General features: G+C 40.9%; 1 protein-coding gene across 8 annotated transcripts in view; it reads right to left on the reverse strand.

Annotated features, from left to right (window-relative positions):
- Positions 1–429: 429 nt before the first annotated feature.
- The window catches only part of ZHX1 (zinc fingers and homeoboxes 1), a 30,973-nt gene continuing 14,603 nt past the window's right edge, over positions 430–16,799 (reverse strand). For 4 of the 8 annotated variants that reach the window (XR_005952904.1, XR_005952903.1, XR_005952900.1 and 1 more), the window contains 4 exons: positions 11,024–14,412; positions 2,926–2,989; positions 2,067–2,558; positions 430–520 (listed from right to left, as the gene is read on the reverse strand). Coding sequence is in view for 1 of the 8 variants with exons in the window: in XM_041407629.1 (XP_041263563.1) it covers positions 11,560–14,184 (2,625 nt within the window). In the remaining 7 variants the exon portion in view is untranslated. Of the gene's footprint in view, positions 521–2,066; positions 2,559–2,925; positions 2,990–3,977; positions 14,413–16,799 lie in introns of those variants that run through there. The other 4 variants (XR_005952901.1, XR_005952905.1, XR_005952906.1 and 1 more) reach the window with 4 other exon arrangements.

The raw sequence follows: 16,799 nt of genomic DNA on the forward strand, positions 1-16,799 counted from the left end.
ACACCACAAAGGCTTCAGAGACCATCGAGCACACACAGCAGAAACCCCAGTCAGCAACTAGGACCCCATCTGGTAGGCACTACCCACACACACTGACCAGGAATAATGCAGCTCATATGGCCTTATTAAAATATACTGGAAAGAAGCTGCCTTTAGAAAAAAGCAGAAGAGAGAGTAGTTTTCTCCTCAAAGCAAAAGAGCTGCCTGTAATGAAGAGGCCAAGATCCACAGGCAGCATTCCTCAAAGGATGGGGTGGCTCCTGAATTAAGTGGATTCTTTCAGACATTGTGAAATATTCACATCTTGAGGGAAGATTAGTTTTCTTATTGGATAGTCCTAATATACGCTCTTCTCTAAACACACTCATGAAAGGAGAAGAGCAGCTCTTTATTTGCTGACATTTGTCTCACTGTATCCTTTTCTCTTACCTTTTATTTAGATTAAAAGATCTTTACAGCAGAAGCCATCTTTCATCTTCTTTGCATGATGTCACACATAAGGGGATATTGTCCATGACTACTGGGAGGGTAATACAAATAACATTTCATGGTTTGGGGCAGACAGAGGTTATCACTACTACAAACTGCAAACAAAAAAAGCTCTGATGAGCTCAGATGAACTCTAGCATAACTTACAATGATGACAGTTAGTTCTAGTTCTACTTCAACACAACAAAAATTGAGTGGGGAGGTGAGCAGTGCATTGTGGAAATCAAAGAGAGTGAACTGTTCATTGTCAATAGAAGTCAAAAGCTTCTTAGGCGTTCTTAGGACAGACAGGAGAAGATGCATCCCCCAAAAGAGGGTTCATTTGCCTGCTCTACCTTAAGACAGTGCAACCTTTCAAGCCCCTGGCAAGACATATTAACTAGGCCATAATCCCTCTCCCTCAGGTCTCACAAAACCCAATAAAGTTGTTATTGCCAAAAGAGTGCACTGCACACAGATGTGTTCAGCTATTAATGGGTTTTGCAATTATTTTCTGTCCAGCAGGATAAATGATGAGCAGAATGAGTACGCCCTTGGGTTTGACCAGAAGGCTGTTGAAAAGTAAAGAGCAAAAAAGCTTTCTGGAAAGACAGAAGGAAGAAAGTGATCAAGTGCTAGAAGGAATCCTAAAGCAGTGAACTTCCCAGGCAAGCTCACACATTTCCAGTAGAGATGTGATCTTGTGTCTGAACTGCTCCACTCAGCCATGCAGTACAAGCACTGAGGTTGTACCTCGATGGTCTGTGAATACAAAAGTCATGGCAAAGGGTGGTATTGCCAGTCTACTGCTGTAACTGGAAAAACAGCCAGCAGAGTCCCAGGCTGGGCATGGTGAGGTTCATATGCCTCCTTCTACACCCTTTTTTCAGTTTTATCAGTTTTTCTGAGAACTCATTAACTTGCCCTGGCCACTGTTATGCTTGTTGCTTAATTGCTACTTATGATGAAACCAGGCCACAGAGACCACAGTGGATTTGTTACTTCTCTAGGTTAAAACTTTCCTACTGCAGTTTTCAGGACTGGGCAGGACCAAGCAACACTGGTGGCAACTCCTCTAGGACACCATTTAAGACCTTTTTTTGTAACAACACTAAATAAACTGAGCTGACTTACTACAATATTGCTGTCTAGCAAGAACAAAGAGAAACAAATCAAAAGAATTAGAAAAAAAATAAGGTATACTGAAGAAATACACCCAGGGCTTCAGGCCTGCCCTTAAGTGGCCCGCACAACTCACAAGTTTTTTCAGGCCTTGCTCTGTTTTTCCATATGGAGGCTGCCTCCACATGGGAAACAACCAAACTGTTGATTCTGCAGTGCCTCATTTCCCATACAGCTTTTGCACTGCTGGAGAGGACTAGTGGAAACTGCTATTAAATTTAGCTTCTATGTCTTCTTATTGCCTTATGCAAGTAGCAGTGCCTGAAGAAAGTGAGTCACAGCAGAGGGAAAGCACTGCTCAATGAACACATGCAAACAAAACGCAGAAATCCAGGACAGACTTTGCCCACAGTTGTTCCCCTCCCCCAAAAATTGCACTTGAAATGCATTTAGAGCAAAGAAAACTTAAAACATACATAAATGATGCAGATTTTCACTTTGTGGTATCTCCAGGAAAAATGATGAACCCCTTCCATAACACCACATCTGTGGGGCTCCAGTTCTGCATGTTGTGGGTTCCCAGAAATTGCACAGAAATTCTTGCAGCTGGACTTCATCTGGAGGCTCTGGCCAGCTGCTGGAAACTCCAGAACTGAGAGCAGTTACAATTGCAATACTATTTGTACCATCTCTGGTTCAGAACATGTCATTATTACAGGCTATTCTGTGCGCTCTCTTCCTTGTTAGTCCCTTAGGACAGGCTTTGCTCAAGTTATGGCTTTTCCTCTTTGGCTCTCATTTAGGAAAACTGAAGATCACTAAGAGGAGAATTACTGCCAACACTGACCTTTATTTTCACCCAAAGAGACAAATCAACTAGGTGTGACACACATTTTCATTCCCTTTTTCCATCTTTTCTTTCTTCTGCTAAATACTTTAAGGTAATGAAGATCAGCTCAGCACTGAACCTGTAAAGAAACACACAGGGGGGAGAAATTAGTCACAATGCTAATAGTTCCAATAATAGCAGTAGAAACATATATTCAAATATTTCATTTTAGAGTATTTGAAGTGCAACAAGTCATTTAACCACCAAAAATGTTAGAAACCATGATCTATCTGAGACTAGGGACCTCCACCAGTATTTCAAAGCGACACCAAGCCCACAGGGAACAGTTTATAGAGGGGACTTTCTGGCATACAAAAGAAAAAAGGCAGTACACAAAGTGGTTTGGTATTTTAAATTTGCAGAAGTAGTAGTTGATAGTATTGTTGTGAAAACAAATGTAAGCTGAAAGATGCTGGGAAGGGGCTTGGAAAGGGGAGACAACTCACAAGGCCAGCTGATCTCTTGTGAAAGTATCTACTGAATTGCAGCATTTTGGAATTGCCGATAACACTGTAAACAAAAAAGATACCTTTAGACAAAGGTTACTGCATGCATAATCTGGTGCTTCTTCTAACTCCCTCTTTAGCTGATGGATTCTTGAAAAAGCATTACGTTTACCCAACCAAGTAAAACTATTTGGCCAAACACCAAGCTCTGGTGACAACTCTGGTCCTGTGCTTAGGTCACTACTTCAGCTGGAGATGTCATTTTTCAGACTAATATTAACTACAGCACAGGAACAACTTTCTTGCTTTAAACATCTTTTTTTTTTTTTCCTTAGGTCACTACTTCAGCTGGAGATGTAATTTTTCAGACTAACATTAACAACTTTCTTGCTTTAAACATTTTTTTTTTTTTTTTTTTCTGGGGGTACATGTGTAAGTACAATGCCAGATCCTGCAGGAAAATCCCAGGCTCGAGTTCCTCCAGTTGCAGCTCAACAGCTGGAATAGGCGGGTGTCACACCAGTGGCACTGCCTCCGGCAGGGAGCGGCTGGGAGTGACGGCACCTCGGGCTCCCGGGAGAAGGACAGAGCTCAACAGCAGCTCTTTCCTCAGACCCTTCTTGTCTCAGGAAAAGACACGTTACAGCAGCCTGTCCAACCGACAGGAACCTACTTCAGTAAGGAGACGGTTCCTACTCACCCCTACTCTTCCCACCCTGAATATTTAAATGCCATAATAAAAAGCATCTGCCCGAATGAGAAAAATCCCGTGAAGGTCCCTGGGCGGCTGACACGGCAGAACAGCTCAGCAACGAGCAGCTGTACTGACTCACACGTGAGGCTGACCTCACACTGGCTGGTCAGCCAAGGCAGTTCTCCAAATGCAGTGCATCTGAGGAATTGATGAAATTCCATTTTGTGTAACAGGGAAAATGATATTTCAGAAGGTCTGGTTTGTGACATTTTCATACAGACACGACTCTTGGTTTCCACACCACCTCTTAAACCCACGCACACTCAGTAAGGAGACATTTATTCCATTATTTCAAATGTTTTCAAATTTTTGGTACAAAGTTTATTTTCAGAAGTTCTCACATGATCCTTTCTTCTACCAGCGTCTTTAGGATTTTTCTATCTCTGATTTATTTTCTTTATCTGTTGAAGCAAAAGCAGTAATTGCTACAGAAAGAAATAATGGCAATATTACAAATATTTTACAGCAGCATCCATTCGTTTCTTTGCCTCAAAAAAATAACAAAAATAAATCCAAAGACAAGATCCATACAGCCACAAAGGCTTAGGTTTGTAATATCCAGAAGTATGCTGCATTCCCATATACGAGTTGTACAAGTCCAGCACAACTTTCCAAGTTTGTGCAGAGCCTGATAAATAAGACACAGAAATATCAGTTACATTATACTGTTTCTAAGAACTTTTACTCTGTAAAATGTTTGGTCACTCAAAGCTATAAGCTTAATCACTTATCAAAGAACACAGGCAATAAAGCCCATCTTACTAAAACATATAGTATTAGGCCAAACAAAATATAAGAGGACAAAATCTAGTGGTCACTGAAGCCTCTTCAAAAAGGTTTAAAACAGAATGTTTCCATCATGTATCAGAATAAAAACGTACTGTATTAAAATTTGATTTTTTTTTACAAGCTGTCTTTTAATCAGTCCTCTATTTACAGTGCAGAACTGCCAACTGCAGTAGTTTAACTTTGGCACAACACTAAGTTCCAATCCTTTTGAGTATTCAAGTCCTGTGTGTGTCCAAAAATTTTCTTGGTTTCACGAAAGATTAGGCCCATTCACAGTTAACCAGTTATCTTGAAATTTTTCAAGAATTGCTTCCCCTTCACCACACTGGGCAGCTACAAAGGAAAGACATTGTAAGCTATTGCATCATTCAAAAGAAACTCTTCATTCTAAACAGTGACAGTATTGTTGCTTCCTTTAATATCACGTACACCAGACAGATCACACAGACAGCTACATACTGGACACCTTTCTAAAAACCTTGCTGGTCGTTAGTGAATCATCTTCCTCATACTTCAAATACATAACAATGCATTAACTTAATTTCATTTCACATGTCAAACAGGACATTTAAATATATTGCAATATATTATAGAAAATTGCAAAGCGCCATCATTTCTGTAAACGAGACTGACACCTGTTAACTCTCCTGTGCACATGAAGAGCAGTACCTAGTGCCACATTTTCTATACAATATAAAGCCTTCCCAGGTAGGGCAACTCATTTTAGTGCATTTCTGTACAGACTGTAAGCATACATGCAGATAGCCAACTATGCAGGGTTGGAAATACTTTTGTAAGCTGAAACTGGAAGATGGGGTTAAGATTCTGAAATCACAGCAGAGCTCTTGTGGTTGATCATTTCATAGCACAGATGAGGACTTGACTCTTCTGTCATTCTAGCAGATTCTTTAGGGACAGTTTCATGACAGGTATCTAGTATTGAATAAGCATAAGGAAATACTTTCATCAACTGGGACACAAATACTCTGTGTCCTAACACATTCTAGGTTATGCACAGTCCAATGTTCACACAGTAACTTTAAAATACTTGAGAAAACCCAAAGCATTTTTATGCCACAGTATTATAACCAAGGATCAGTTACTTTATCCACCACTGTAGTGCTACCTGCTCTAAATAAAAGAAGAAAAAAAAAAAGGGCCTCATTTCCCAACAAGCATCAAGTTGGAAGCAGAGGTCAGTACCACTGCTAAGCACAACACAAAGCTCAGTGCTACAATCCAGCCAGAAGATCTCTCTCTGTAATGTCAGATGTCTGTAGTGTCAGCAGCCACCTGCAAGTCAGGGTAGGTCAGTGGAGCTGGGGTGCAGTTCCTGTGAGCGACTCCAGGCATGCAGGACGAGCAGGTTTGCATTCCTTGCTGTGCTGACTACCTACAATGTCTTGCCCCAGTGCAGACATCAACATGCATCAGACAAATCCCACCTTAATTAATGAAAAGTGCTACAGAATGCTCAGTTATCCCTCTACATTTTGTAATGTTCTGTGAGTTGGTTTTGCAATGACTGTTCACTGAAAAGGTGCAGATGCTCTTCACCACAGAAAGAGAAAAATCCCCAAGAACTCCAACCATTAAACCTGGAAATACTGGCTATAACCCACCTGTGCTTCAAAATATCCCTTTTTAGAAGTGGGGAAAAAATGCAGAAATTCAAGTTATTGTGTGTTAGTAGCCATTAAGGGGATTTTTCACTTTCTGTTGAAATTCTTATTTCAAAATATTTTCCTACAGAATTTTAATACATCAGCAAACCTCAAGTAACTTGACCTGATAAGTTTGTGTCATGCTTCTTGGTAAATCTACTTATCCTAGGATATCACAAACTGGATGGAGAATACTGACATAACCTAGCACTGTTCAGTGTAAGGAACTGAATCCTCCACTAGCCCTTTCCATCTTTAATTTACACCATCATTCCAGGTATTATAAACAATTCTTAAAGTCCTACTGTTCTCTGATCACTGATACTATCTCTCTATTACTACTGAATGCAAGCAAAATTGTTTTCAAAGCAAAAAATAAATTAAAGAAAATAGCTATATTTAACTGCACTCTACTTTTGTGCCTTCAGGTTAGGGCAGGGATATTTAACACTCCAGAAGCTTAAAGATTATCTTCTCTCCTTGGGAGATATGAATATAGACAGGTATTGGACTCAGGTGGAGGACGCAAATCGGTACTACCATATTTACAGAAGCAAATACTGACATCCAGCCTGAATACACAGTACTCCGCTAAGTGCAAAAGGGAAAACACTCCCCACCTTAAACCACAGCCTGGTTACTCAGCAGCCAGAGATCAGCTGTCAGAGTTACTGCTGTGCTTTCACTTCAGAGGAAAACGGAGGAGGAGAATGTCTGCATCTTTGGGCTTTCTGGCCTACGGGGACCATGTACAGCCATGACTCACTTTGTATGGGGTCCAGAAATCCTTTCTTTGCTCTGTAGAGGGGAAGGGAGTGAATTTGCCTGCCTCAAGCATTTCTTGGAGAGAAAAAGAAAATCTGCTTTTGTTCAAGGTGAGCAAATAATCCATTAGAAAATTATTTCATGTCATGTGTGGACACTGTATGAGTTTTCCAATAATCAAAGTTACAGTCAGTAACACTGAATTATGAATTACAGTTCATAATGTAATGTTTTCAACATGGTAACAGACAAGGTTAAAAAAGTTCTAGAAAAGTAAATTCTGCAGGGCAAGCAAAAGTCAGAGCCTTCAAACTTCTGTGTTTTCCCTTCTGCTTTCCCTTCACTTCTTACAAGCCAGCACTGTTAGTTCATTCAAACCTCCAGGGGAAAATAGGCCTGACTTTCTTTTTTCCAGCACTAACTTTGGGGTCATTGAGAGGTGATACTGGGAAGACAGCACTGTTTAAGATGGAACTGTGCTCTCTCACTACACTCAGAAGCGAGGGCGAAACGTGCGGTGAAGCAGGACAATACTGTGATGGTGGATGTTGTCCCTGGTTGTAACATTGTTTTCTGTCTTTTAGCTCTTTTCCCTCTCAGGATTGTGTGCATTTTCTATTTAGCTGAATTCCAGAGACAGCACAACTTGCATCATGAGAACAGATAGTGCTGGCAGAAACAGTAGATGAAGAGAAATGCACTAGCTTAGCTCTAAAGGAACTGATGTTCACAACTGAATTCTGATGTAGTGGTCCCAACGAAGACTGAGAAACCAGCCACCCAGAGGGAATATCTAAGCAAGATCAGAGTTTCTTTGTCTCAGTGTCAGTGACAATCACTGAAGCCTAGCCCTTAATGAGCTCAAACCTAAGCAATGAAGCTCCACAGAAATGCAGAAAACATACCACAGGTTCATCTAGACACAGTCCTTACCATGCAGGAAAATCAACAGTCACGTGGACATTCACTCCTGGGCAGATGTATTTTCTTTCCCCTTCCTTTCCCACTGCCAGCATAACTCAGTCCAAATGGCTTCCAAAACACCTTGGAAGTGTGCATAAGTTGTAAGAGGGACCCAGGCTTGCAGGGGTGCACTGCTGATAAGCACAGAGGTGCTTGGAATCATAATAAATTAAGACACTTGCTGATGTGCTTAAGTTCAGGGAGTTTCCTGGATGCGACTGGTAGAATGAGAAGGTGCCATATCCTTTCACCCACCAGGCCATCTCTGTTTCTCTCAGTGACTGTGCAGTGCCCACAGCAGCCTAAGGGTGGCTGAGATGAATCTGGGCTAAACCACTGTTACCAGCAGCTTTGAGTTCCCACCAGCCATGACCACAAATCAGAGGTACAACTGACCACAGCACTTTCCAATGCTTCCCCTGTCAGTCCTGACACAGGAAGCCTCTGGAGGGAATTTGCCTCTCTGCCAGTACACAGTGCAAATGTACATATGCTGTAAACATGAAACACACTGGTAATTAATGGACTCTTCAAACAGAAATAACTGTCAGACTATGGGCAATAATGAATGCATACAACTTCTGTCTTCAGGCTGAACGTACCCAGATTTTCCTCATCCTTGGCACAACTGAAGGGCTTAAAATGTGCACGTAGCCCAACATGCTATGTGTAGACTCTGCATCTCTCATTAGCTGATCTCTCATTAGCACATAGTTTAGTTTAAATTTTATATCCTCCAAAGAGATAATTTTCTAATTGGGCCGTAAATACTGGTATAACCAGTGGAATACATGTAACTCTAATATTTACAACAACCGAAAATCTGGCCCAGTATGCATCAGTCACTGTCTCTGACCATTCTACTGAAAGAAGACCTCCAATCCAACTATATTTAGTCTGATAAACAATGTATTTCCTCTTCCTGTGTTTTTCAGACAAGATGTGCTAAGGCCTACCTTTGTAGCTGAGTGTTATTTAATAGAACACTGCCAAAGTGGAAAATATTCGCAGTTCAATCACATAATTAACTTTGATCTTTGTCTTTTCCCCCATTTTTTAAAGACAGAATTCCTAGCTAACCTAAATAAGGCTCTGTTAACAAAAATGGAGATATTTATTTGGACAAGCTGCTTGGTTGTTTTGGGTTTTTGGGTTTTTTTTAAAGAAAATTAATTCTGGGTCAACTTCAAGGATTAAGGCAACTCCAGATTTTGCTTGCTAGAGGCATATTCCCAAGGATTTGGTTTAATATTTTTGGAAACTTAAAAATAGCATATTTTCCTTCTAGCTTTGTTCTTTCCTACTCAGCAAGCACAGATTTTTGACCCTGTATTCCCAACAGAGCTTGAAGCTAGCATGAGTCTTTCTTGTACCTGCTGGCATCTGCAACAGCACACTATTACCACCATCCACACTGTTACCACACAAATGAGAATCCCTCCCAACCCCATGCTGAAAAGGCCAGATCTTGATCTCTTTGTACCACCTCACATGCAGAGTCATAAACACTCCTGTGAAATATGCTGACAACATGGGGTTGCTTCTGCCCCAATCCAAAGTTAAAATGAGGGATTCTTGGCTATCCCTCCCTAGTAATGCTGGCCACTTTGTGTCTCACCAACTTGAGCCTTGGAAGCCAGGGGATATTTTCATCATCAAATTCATGACATACACCATAAGCTATTACCTTTTTCTCCCCAATAATCTTAAAGCAGAAGAGGTAACCCAGTAAATGGCTTTCCTATGAAACATCCTCCTGGAGCCCAGGGAGCTTATTCAATCTGTGAGCAGAAGGGCAGCTACAAGAGTCCAGAGAGGAAGGTCTGGGAGGTTAACAATATTTTTTGTCAGACATTACTCCCTTTCTTACTTTAGCCTGGTCTTCACCCACAATCAGATATGAAAACCAGATCCAACATGGACTCCTGTGCTTCACAAAATCATGACTAAAAGGACTTCCTTGGTTTTCTTGAGTTATCACAGTCCAGAAGAAAGACTAATTCTAAAATCCTAGCATAGGTTCTTGGAGATGGGGAGACATTAGGTCCCATTTTCTCTGCACTAATCTGTCCTCATTAGTCATCAGATGCAGAAGCCTACAGAGAAGATGCTGTCAGATGTGCAAAAGGAGATTGCTAGTATCCATTAGCGCCAATGTAAAAGCAGACAGTGCTGGTGACAGCAGCACCAATTCATCGCCATCTTTTGACATCTAAATATAAAGTAACTTATCCCTAAAAATGCAGTCTGACAGTAGCAAAAATACAAACTACTCTTCCTCAGAGTAACAGTTCTCTAGAATGCCAAACAACTGCCTAAACTAAATTTGTGTGAATTTGGCCCATTGCTTTAAGTTTCTAATTCAAACTACATTATAACTTCACAGTATTGAGACCAAATAGTTGTTTTTTTTTCTATTTTATATACACTTATTTAAGATGGGAATGTTTTATATCAGATTAAACTACTTCTGGAGTCCAGTTCAGGTAGATCAAACCACCTCCAGCAATAGGTGTGTTCACCCAGCAGTCCTGTGAGCGATCAGCACAGTGCTGAGTTCAATTAGGATGTTTTACAGTTAAACCTGCACACAAATCACTCAACTGGGCTATCACTGAAGAACAATTCAACACTCACGTGTTTGTAATTACTAAGCATCTAAAAGTCATATAACTTCATTTTGTTTGTGAATTATACACCATGTCATTGCCGCAACTTACTTAAAAACCTTTCTTACTAGTACCAAAAGATGTTTTTCATCTCTGTATCTGTGTATTCTTACAAACCCCTAGGCAACTCTGAACAACTTTTAGGCAGTTTTTTCTTCTGTTAACCTTAAAACTCAGTGTCAGATTTCAAGAAATTTCTCTCTTTTTTTTTTTAAATATAGATACTTCTTTTACCATTTACAACAAAGGAAAGAATGCACAAGGTAGAAGTGAGTGTTACTATTAACTGCATCAAGTCTGTCAGGCATTTAAATTAGATTGATGTGGGATACACTGACTGTAACAAAAAACATCTTCTAGCATCAGACTCATTCAGTTAGCTCATAATTATCAACAAGGAACACTTCAGTCCAAGTTCTGTAAACCCAAAACACTCTGAAGATATGCAAAAGGTGAAGATATCACCTTATTTTCTGAAACCAATCAATCCTCACCCCTAGGTTCATTGGTTCCTTTTGTCACACTTTTCCCCTTCTCTTTTGTTTTCAACGCTTTCCTTAAGAAATAAACTCAAGCCTTGAAACCTTTCAGATGAAGTGATGTTTGCAAAAAGACATCTAATGTTTTTTGCATCCTTCACAAGCAGGCAATGTTCTCTTACAGCAACAACAACATAAAAAGTGTCTGTGGTTTTTTTGGAATTAAACAACATAAGGCAATTAAATACTGAGAAGCAGTCACGTGTATGATGAACATGAACCTTCCATCGTAGTGTGGAAAAGGAGGAGCTGAACTTGATCTGATTTGTAACCCCCTGTCCCAGGCCAGGCCTGAGGATGTTCATCTCTTGTAGCAACAAAGCAAACAGTTCTTGCCTGCACAGGTAGCATCTTGCCCATGTACTCTTAGGTGGAAGGAAGATGCTGAGCAGCTGCTTGCTAAACTGAAGGCCATGAAAAATCATTTGGCTCTTCACCATAACATCAAACCTAATTCATAGGTTTTTGGCCCCCAAATTCCAAATTGTACATCAGTCTGTTTTTGAAAGTTTACGTTTAACATGTCTGGGCGGTTCCCAAGTATCACTATCATCTGTTTCTTCCTCATCCTCCTGATCATCCAGCATTTCATCTTCTTCCTCATTCTCATCAAACAGCTCTATTCCAAGTTCTAATCTTCTTTGCCTTTCTGCAAACCATTCTCTGACCTGCTCATATCCCATGTGAGATTTGGCTACCAGTTCATCAAGGTCTTGCTCATTAAGGAATTTGTGCTTCATATAATAGTCCTTCAGGATTGCTGTTCCAGTTTTAAATTTTATGACAGATACACCTCTGTCCCAGCAATTTAACCTCTTGCTTCCCCGAGGCCTCCCCCGAGGCCTCCCTCTCCCCCTCCCTTTTGGTCTTCCTCGCCCTCTCTTCCTTGCAAAGCCTTGGCCATTCAGACTGTTTGCACTGGCACTCTGGTAATAGTAGTACCATTTCAATCCACCATTTTTCCAGGCATAGCGAGTATCTCCAAACCAGCTCACAATTTCTGATCTTGGAAGCCCAGTTTCTTCTGCCAGCTTGTTGTATTCTTGTGGAGATGGCCACTGAGTACGGACAAAGGAACTTTTGAGCATGTGCAACTGCTCTGGTGACTTTTTGCCGATTTTGCTTGAAGTAGAACACCCTGATTTTGTTCCTGCTGCTCCATCTCCCACAGATGTTTCTCCAGACTCCTCTTTTGAGCTGCCAGCATTGCTTTCATTCATGTCAGCTCCCTCTTCCTTCAAGACATTTGATTTCCTTTTTTCTGTAAACCAGGCATCAATCTCTCTCCTGGTCAGTTTTGTTTGGGCTCTTAATCTATTCATCTCTTCTTCAGTAAGGACAGGGTTATTAAGAAAACTTGCTTGGAGGACTTGCAGCTGTTCAGAAGTCTTCTCTTTGAATTTCTGTGGGGTAAAATCAGGAAAAGTACCCCACGATGGCTTGCTCTGTGGAGTGACTCCTGTTGGAGATTCATTCATTTCATCACTTGAATCAATAACAATGGTGGCACATGAATCACTGTTGAGATGAATCCCATGATTATTCTTTGAGTTTCTCTGATTGTAGCGTGTATCACTGAACCACTTTTTGATCTCTCCTTTAGTGAGGCCTGTTATTTTCATAAGTCTAACAATTTCTGAGTCTTGAGGAAACTGGTTTTTAAGGTAGCTGACTTTCAATTCTGCCAGTTGTTCCTTAGTTTTTTTTGCTCGGATGCCAAAGGAGTCAGGATTCATCAGTGTGGATTCATTTTTGATAGGCTGAGGGGCTGGAATGGCAGCTGCTTGTTTGGTTTCTGCAACAGGCTGACCACTGTGAATCTGACTCTTCTGTAACTGTGTTTGGTTTGGGACCCCTGCTACAGTCAAAGCTATAGGAGCTGTTACTGGTAACGTATTTGTACCTGCAACTTGAGTGAGAACAAGTCCTGGCTGACCAACTATTTGGCATGTCTGCAAAATTGAAGGTAAACCATTACTAGCGGCCGAAATGTGTGCTGGGATAACGGTAATTGTCTGTGGCACAGTATGCACTGTGCCATTAAATTGTTTCCTCCTTGCTTCCTCCACCTCCTCTGGTGTCCAACTCACCCCGTGTTTCAGACGCTGAGCAGAAAACCATATTTTGATCTGCTCTTCCGTGTACTTCGCTTGAGAGGAAAGAACAGTGATTTCCGACATGGTTGGATACGGGAATTTGTTGTAGGTGTTAAGCAAAAGAGGATTGTTATCCAAAGCAGTGTTATAGGCTGGAATGCTATTTACAGGTATTAGTACTTTGGGAATCAGGTTTGAGTTCTGTGGAGCTGTAACAGCTGTTATAACCTGTGCCACCCCAGGCTGAAGCACTGGTGCCGGGGTCACTACTGCCCCAGCCACATCTGCTGCACTGCACACAACTGAATGGTTTGGTTTGGATTCAGAAACTGCCGGTGGGGGGTTTTCTACTACTTCTTCAGAGTTTGGCTCATTTTCAGTTCCCTTTTCTTCACCAGGAATGTCATCAACAACATTGTGGAAAACAGCAATACGTTTAGCCTCGGGTTTGCTTTTCATCATTTTCATGATAGGAGTTTTGCTAATGGAGATCCCTGATGAGGGGACCTCAGAAGAGTCAGCCTGTCCAGCGTTTTCTTCTCTAACAAAACTCCCATCAAAAGTGAGATCATTTACTGTCTGTTCAAAGATTGTCTGGTTATTACGTTTCACCATAGTCAACTTAAAATTCTCCTCTCCAGGGTGGTGCTTCAAATTATGTTCTGAGAGGGCATCGTATCTTTTGGTAAGGAAATTACATTCTAAACAAACATAGGATGAATTTAATACTACGTTGGGGTGTTCTGAATCCACATGAAAAGTAAACATATTGAGATCTGGAGTCTGAAAAGTACAGTATTTACACTCATAACCACCTTCTACTTTATTTGTGTTTTTCTTATTGTCTGAATCCGCATAGTCATGAACATCCTCATCACTTGTTACACCCTCTGCTGCAGGGTTATCTGCTGGTGTGAGCACAGGTGGTCCTTCCTCCAAGTCTGACACCATTTCTAGATCTGGATCCTGCTCATTGGCTAAGACCATGCAGGGTGTTGTTGATTTTCGTTTACTTGCCATGACTGTTACTGTGAAAATTATAACGACTGGTCAGATACAGACTTAGCTTCAAGCTCTTCTGGATTAATAATAGTAATAATAAAATAATGGCTTTCGGTACTTCAAGTCAGTTCTTGTAAAGTCTCAACATTTATCCCATTAGCAGCTTTTCTTTCGTAGTGCAATCAGATTAAAAACAGTTGAGAATGAGATGTTGAGACACACTGTTTTAAAGTCCACATCCACCACCTGTAGTAAAGAAGAGACAGTGGAATTAGTTTAATTTAAATAATAATTTCTATTTTGCTACATATTACAGTTTAAGGTAATTCAGTCCTTTGGGGTTTAGTGTGCCACTGCTCATCCCCTGAAACCAGCAGACCCACTCCAAGAAGAGATAACTGAAGCTATGATAAGAAAGGCAAAATCCAGTCCACTTATTACAGGCTGAAATTTGTTTCAGTTCATGTTAATTACAGTGACAGACCTAAACAACAGAATGGTGTAAAACAGGTAACTTCCTGACTGTTTCCCTTGCTTCAAAAGCTTTTTTCTTGGCACAGTGCTGAGGTCAGTCTTGCCCTTGGATTGCTTTTCCTGAGCTACGACAATGTCTCTCAACTGTTCTGTGAGCTCAAGTCCTTCCTATCACTAACTTGAGCCCAGTACGGCATCTCCGCCACTGGCTCTGTCATGTCTTTCATGTCACAGGCTGTGAAGTGTCTCAGAAAAGGCAGGTTTAGAGTATTTTTCTACTGCATTATACATGCAAGCACAATCATGTGCAAGATATTTCTTCCATGTCTGAAAACAGACAAAACAATGTCTTTTTAAGGCATTCTGACAGACAAAAGACAACTATCCTCTCTTCCTGGTTTTCCAAATGTCATTCTTCAACTGAAGACCAATCCCAAACAAAAAAAAAGTTGACTGCTAGCACTTGGCAATTAACTAGAATCTGTTTTCATGCCTCTATGCATTAACAGAGACATGACTGATTGTGTAAACTGTAACAGAGAGAGAAAAAGCATTAAAGACTGATATCCCAAAGAGAAGCCTTAGCTTCACATTTTGTCTTTAGGCAAAAGACAGAAGTGTTCATCCCAGTTCACCCAGTGCTGCTCGGTAAGCTCTGTTTTTGAAACTGTGTCACCTTACTGCTTCATAAATACCCTCCTTGAATGTTTTTAACAGCCACTCTCTGCACTACGTCTGTGACTACATCCAAAGTGAAGAGCCTCACATGATATGCTTTTTATGCCAAGGATATGGTTACATGGTATTAAGGATACTGAAAATGCTCAATAAATCTTGGGTAATCATCATTCCAGGATGACAATTATTTAATGGTACTGGAGTAGAAAGATATCCTTCTTCCACAAGTTAATAGTGGCAGTCTGTAAAACTGAGCACAGAAGTGCAAAAGATATTTATTTTCATGTATGTACAAAGTACCTATTGCAGGCCACCTCATTTTTCTTCGCAGAGAGAGAACCATGAAGCAAAGCTAAACAGATCCATTTGTCTCAGTGTCTCGAGGGACAAGAGGTAGAGCATTATTAACTGTGCTGCTTCTCTGTGGGGCTGGAGGGCTCTTGACAAAAGAGAAGACAACTGCCAAGACAACATTGAGCAATGCTCTGGGGCAAGAGCTGGGTGGTATTACCTAATGTTTCTGTGATTTTGAGTAAAATTTCAGAAATGCCAGAAATGGCTATTTTAAAAAGCAACTTAACATCTAGTTTTGCTGGCTGAAGTTGTGTTTTGAGAAGTGATTGTGGTACTCTACAGTACCTCATCCCTAGCACAGCACACAGGATCTATACATAGGGCAGTCTGAGTGAGCTTAGGTGCCTGCCAAGGGTCCCATTCTGGGATGGCCTGGAGTGCAAGTAGACGCAACATTTGATCTGACATGCAATATTGAAGCATGCAAATATTGAAGGAAAGGCTGGAAGTAAGAAATAAAATGGAAAACCTGTTCAACAAATCAATAAATGTTCTTCTCCAGTCTCCTCGTGCACCCAGTAGTGTTCACAGTGCTGTAAGCCAACAGGTCTACATGCAATTGCAGCACCTGCAGGCTTTTAGCTAACAGGTCTACATGCAATTGCAGCACCTGCAGGCTTGTAGCTAAATCTGTATCACATCTCTGCTGTGCTTCAGTTTTGCTTATGGTGCATAAGCAGATTATTGTGTCCCTCCTCTGTTTACCAAGACAGCAACACTTTTCTTTGATGCAAACAGGTCTCAGAAAAAGAAAGGTGCATCTCTGTTCTTCTGACTGCACTGTGTATTTTTTGAAGGATGTTGTGATGTCAAAACCCTGTTTAATTAAGGGCTATGAAGAACTATAAGAGTATTCAGTAAAATCTCAAGAAAGTGAGACTGCAACCCTTCCCAGCCTTCCTTCCTCTACAGACTTCACAGAAACCTCCGTTCCCTCCTCCCTGGAGATAATGTGATTATTCCACCTGTAGCACCCTGCTTGACATGTTCTCTCAATTTAACAGGGGATTATGTAAATTCACAGTTGAGCAGTTTATCCAACCAATTATGCATCATCCTTGCAATCTTCATTTCCTCTAAAATACCTCTCCTGTTCTGCTTACAGGAATGTGTGGGACCTTGCCACA

Source organism: Onychostruthus taczanowskii, unplaced genomic scaffold (genome assembly GCF_017590055.1).
Source record: "Onychostruthus taczanowskii isolate IOZ18803 unplaced genomic scaffold, ASM1759005v1 scaffold27, whole genome shotgun sequence".
In the NCBI taxonomy this organism is placed as follows: domain Eukaryota; kingdom Metazoa; phylum Chordata; class Aves; order Passeriformes; family Passeridae; genus Onychostruthus; species Onychostruthus taczanowskii.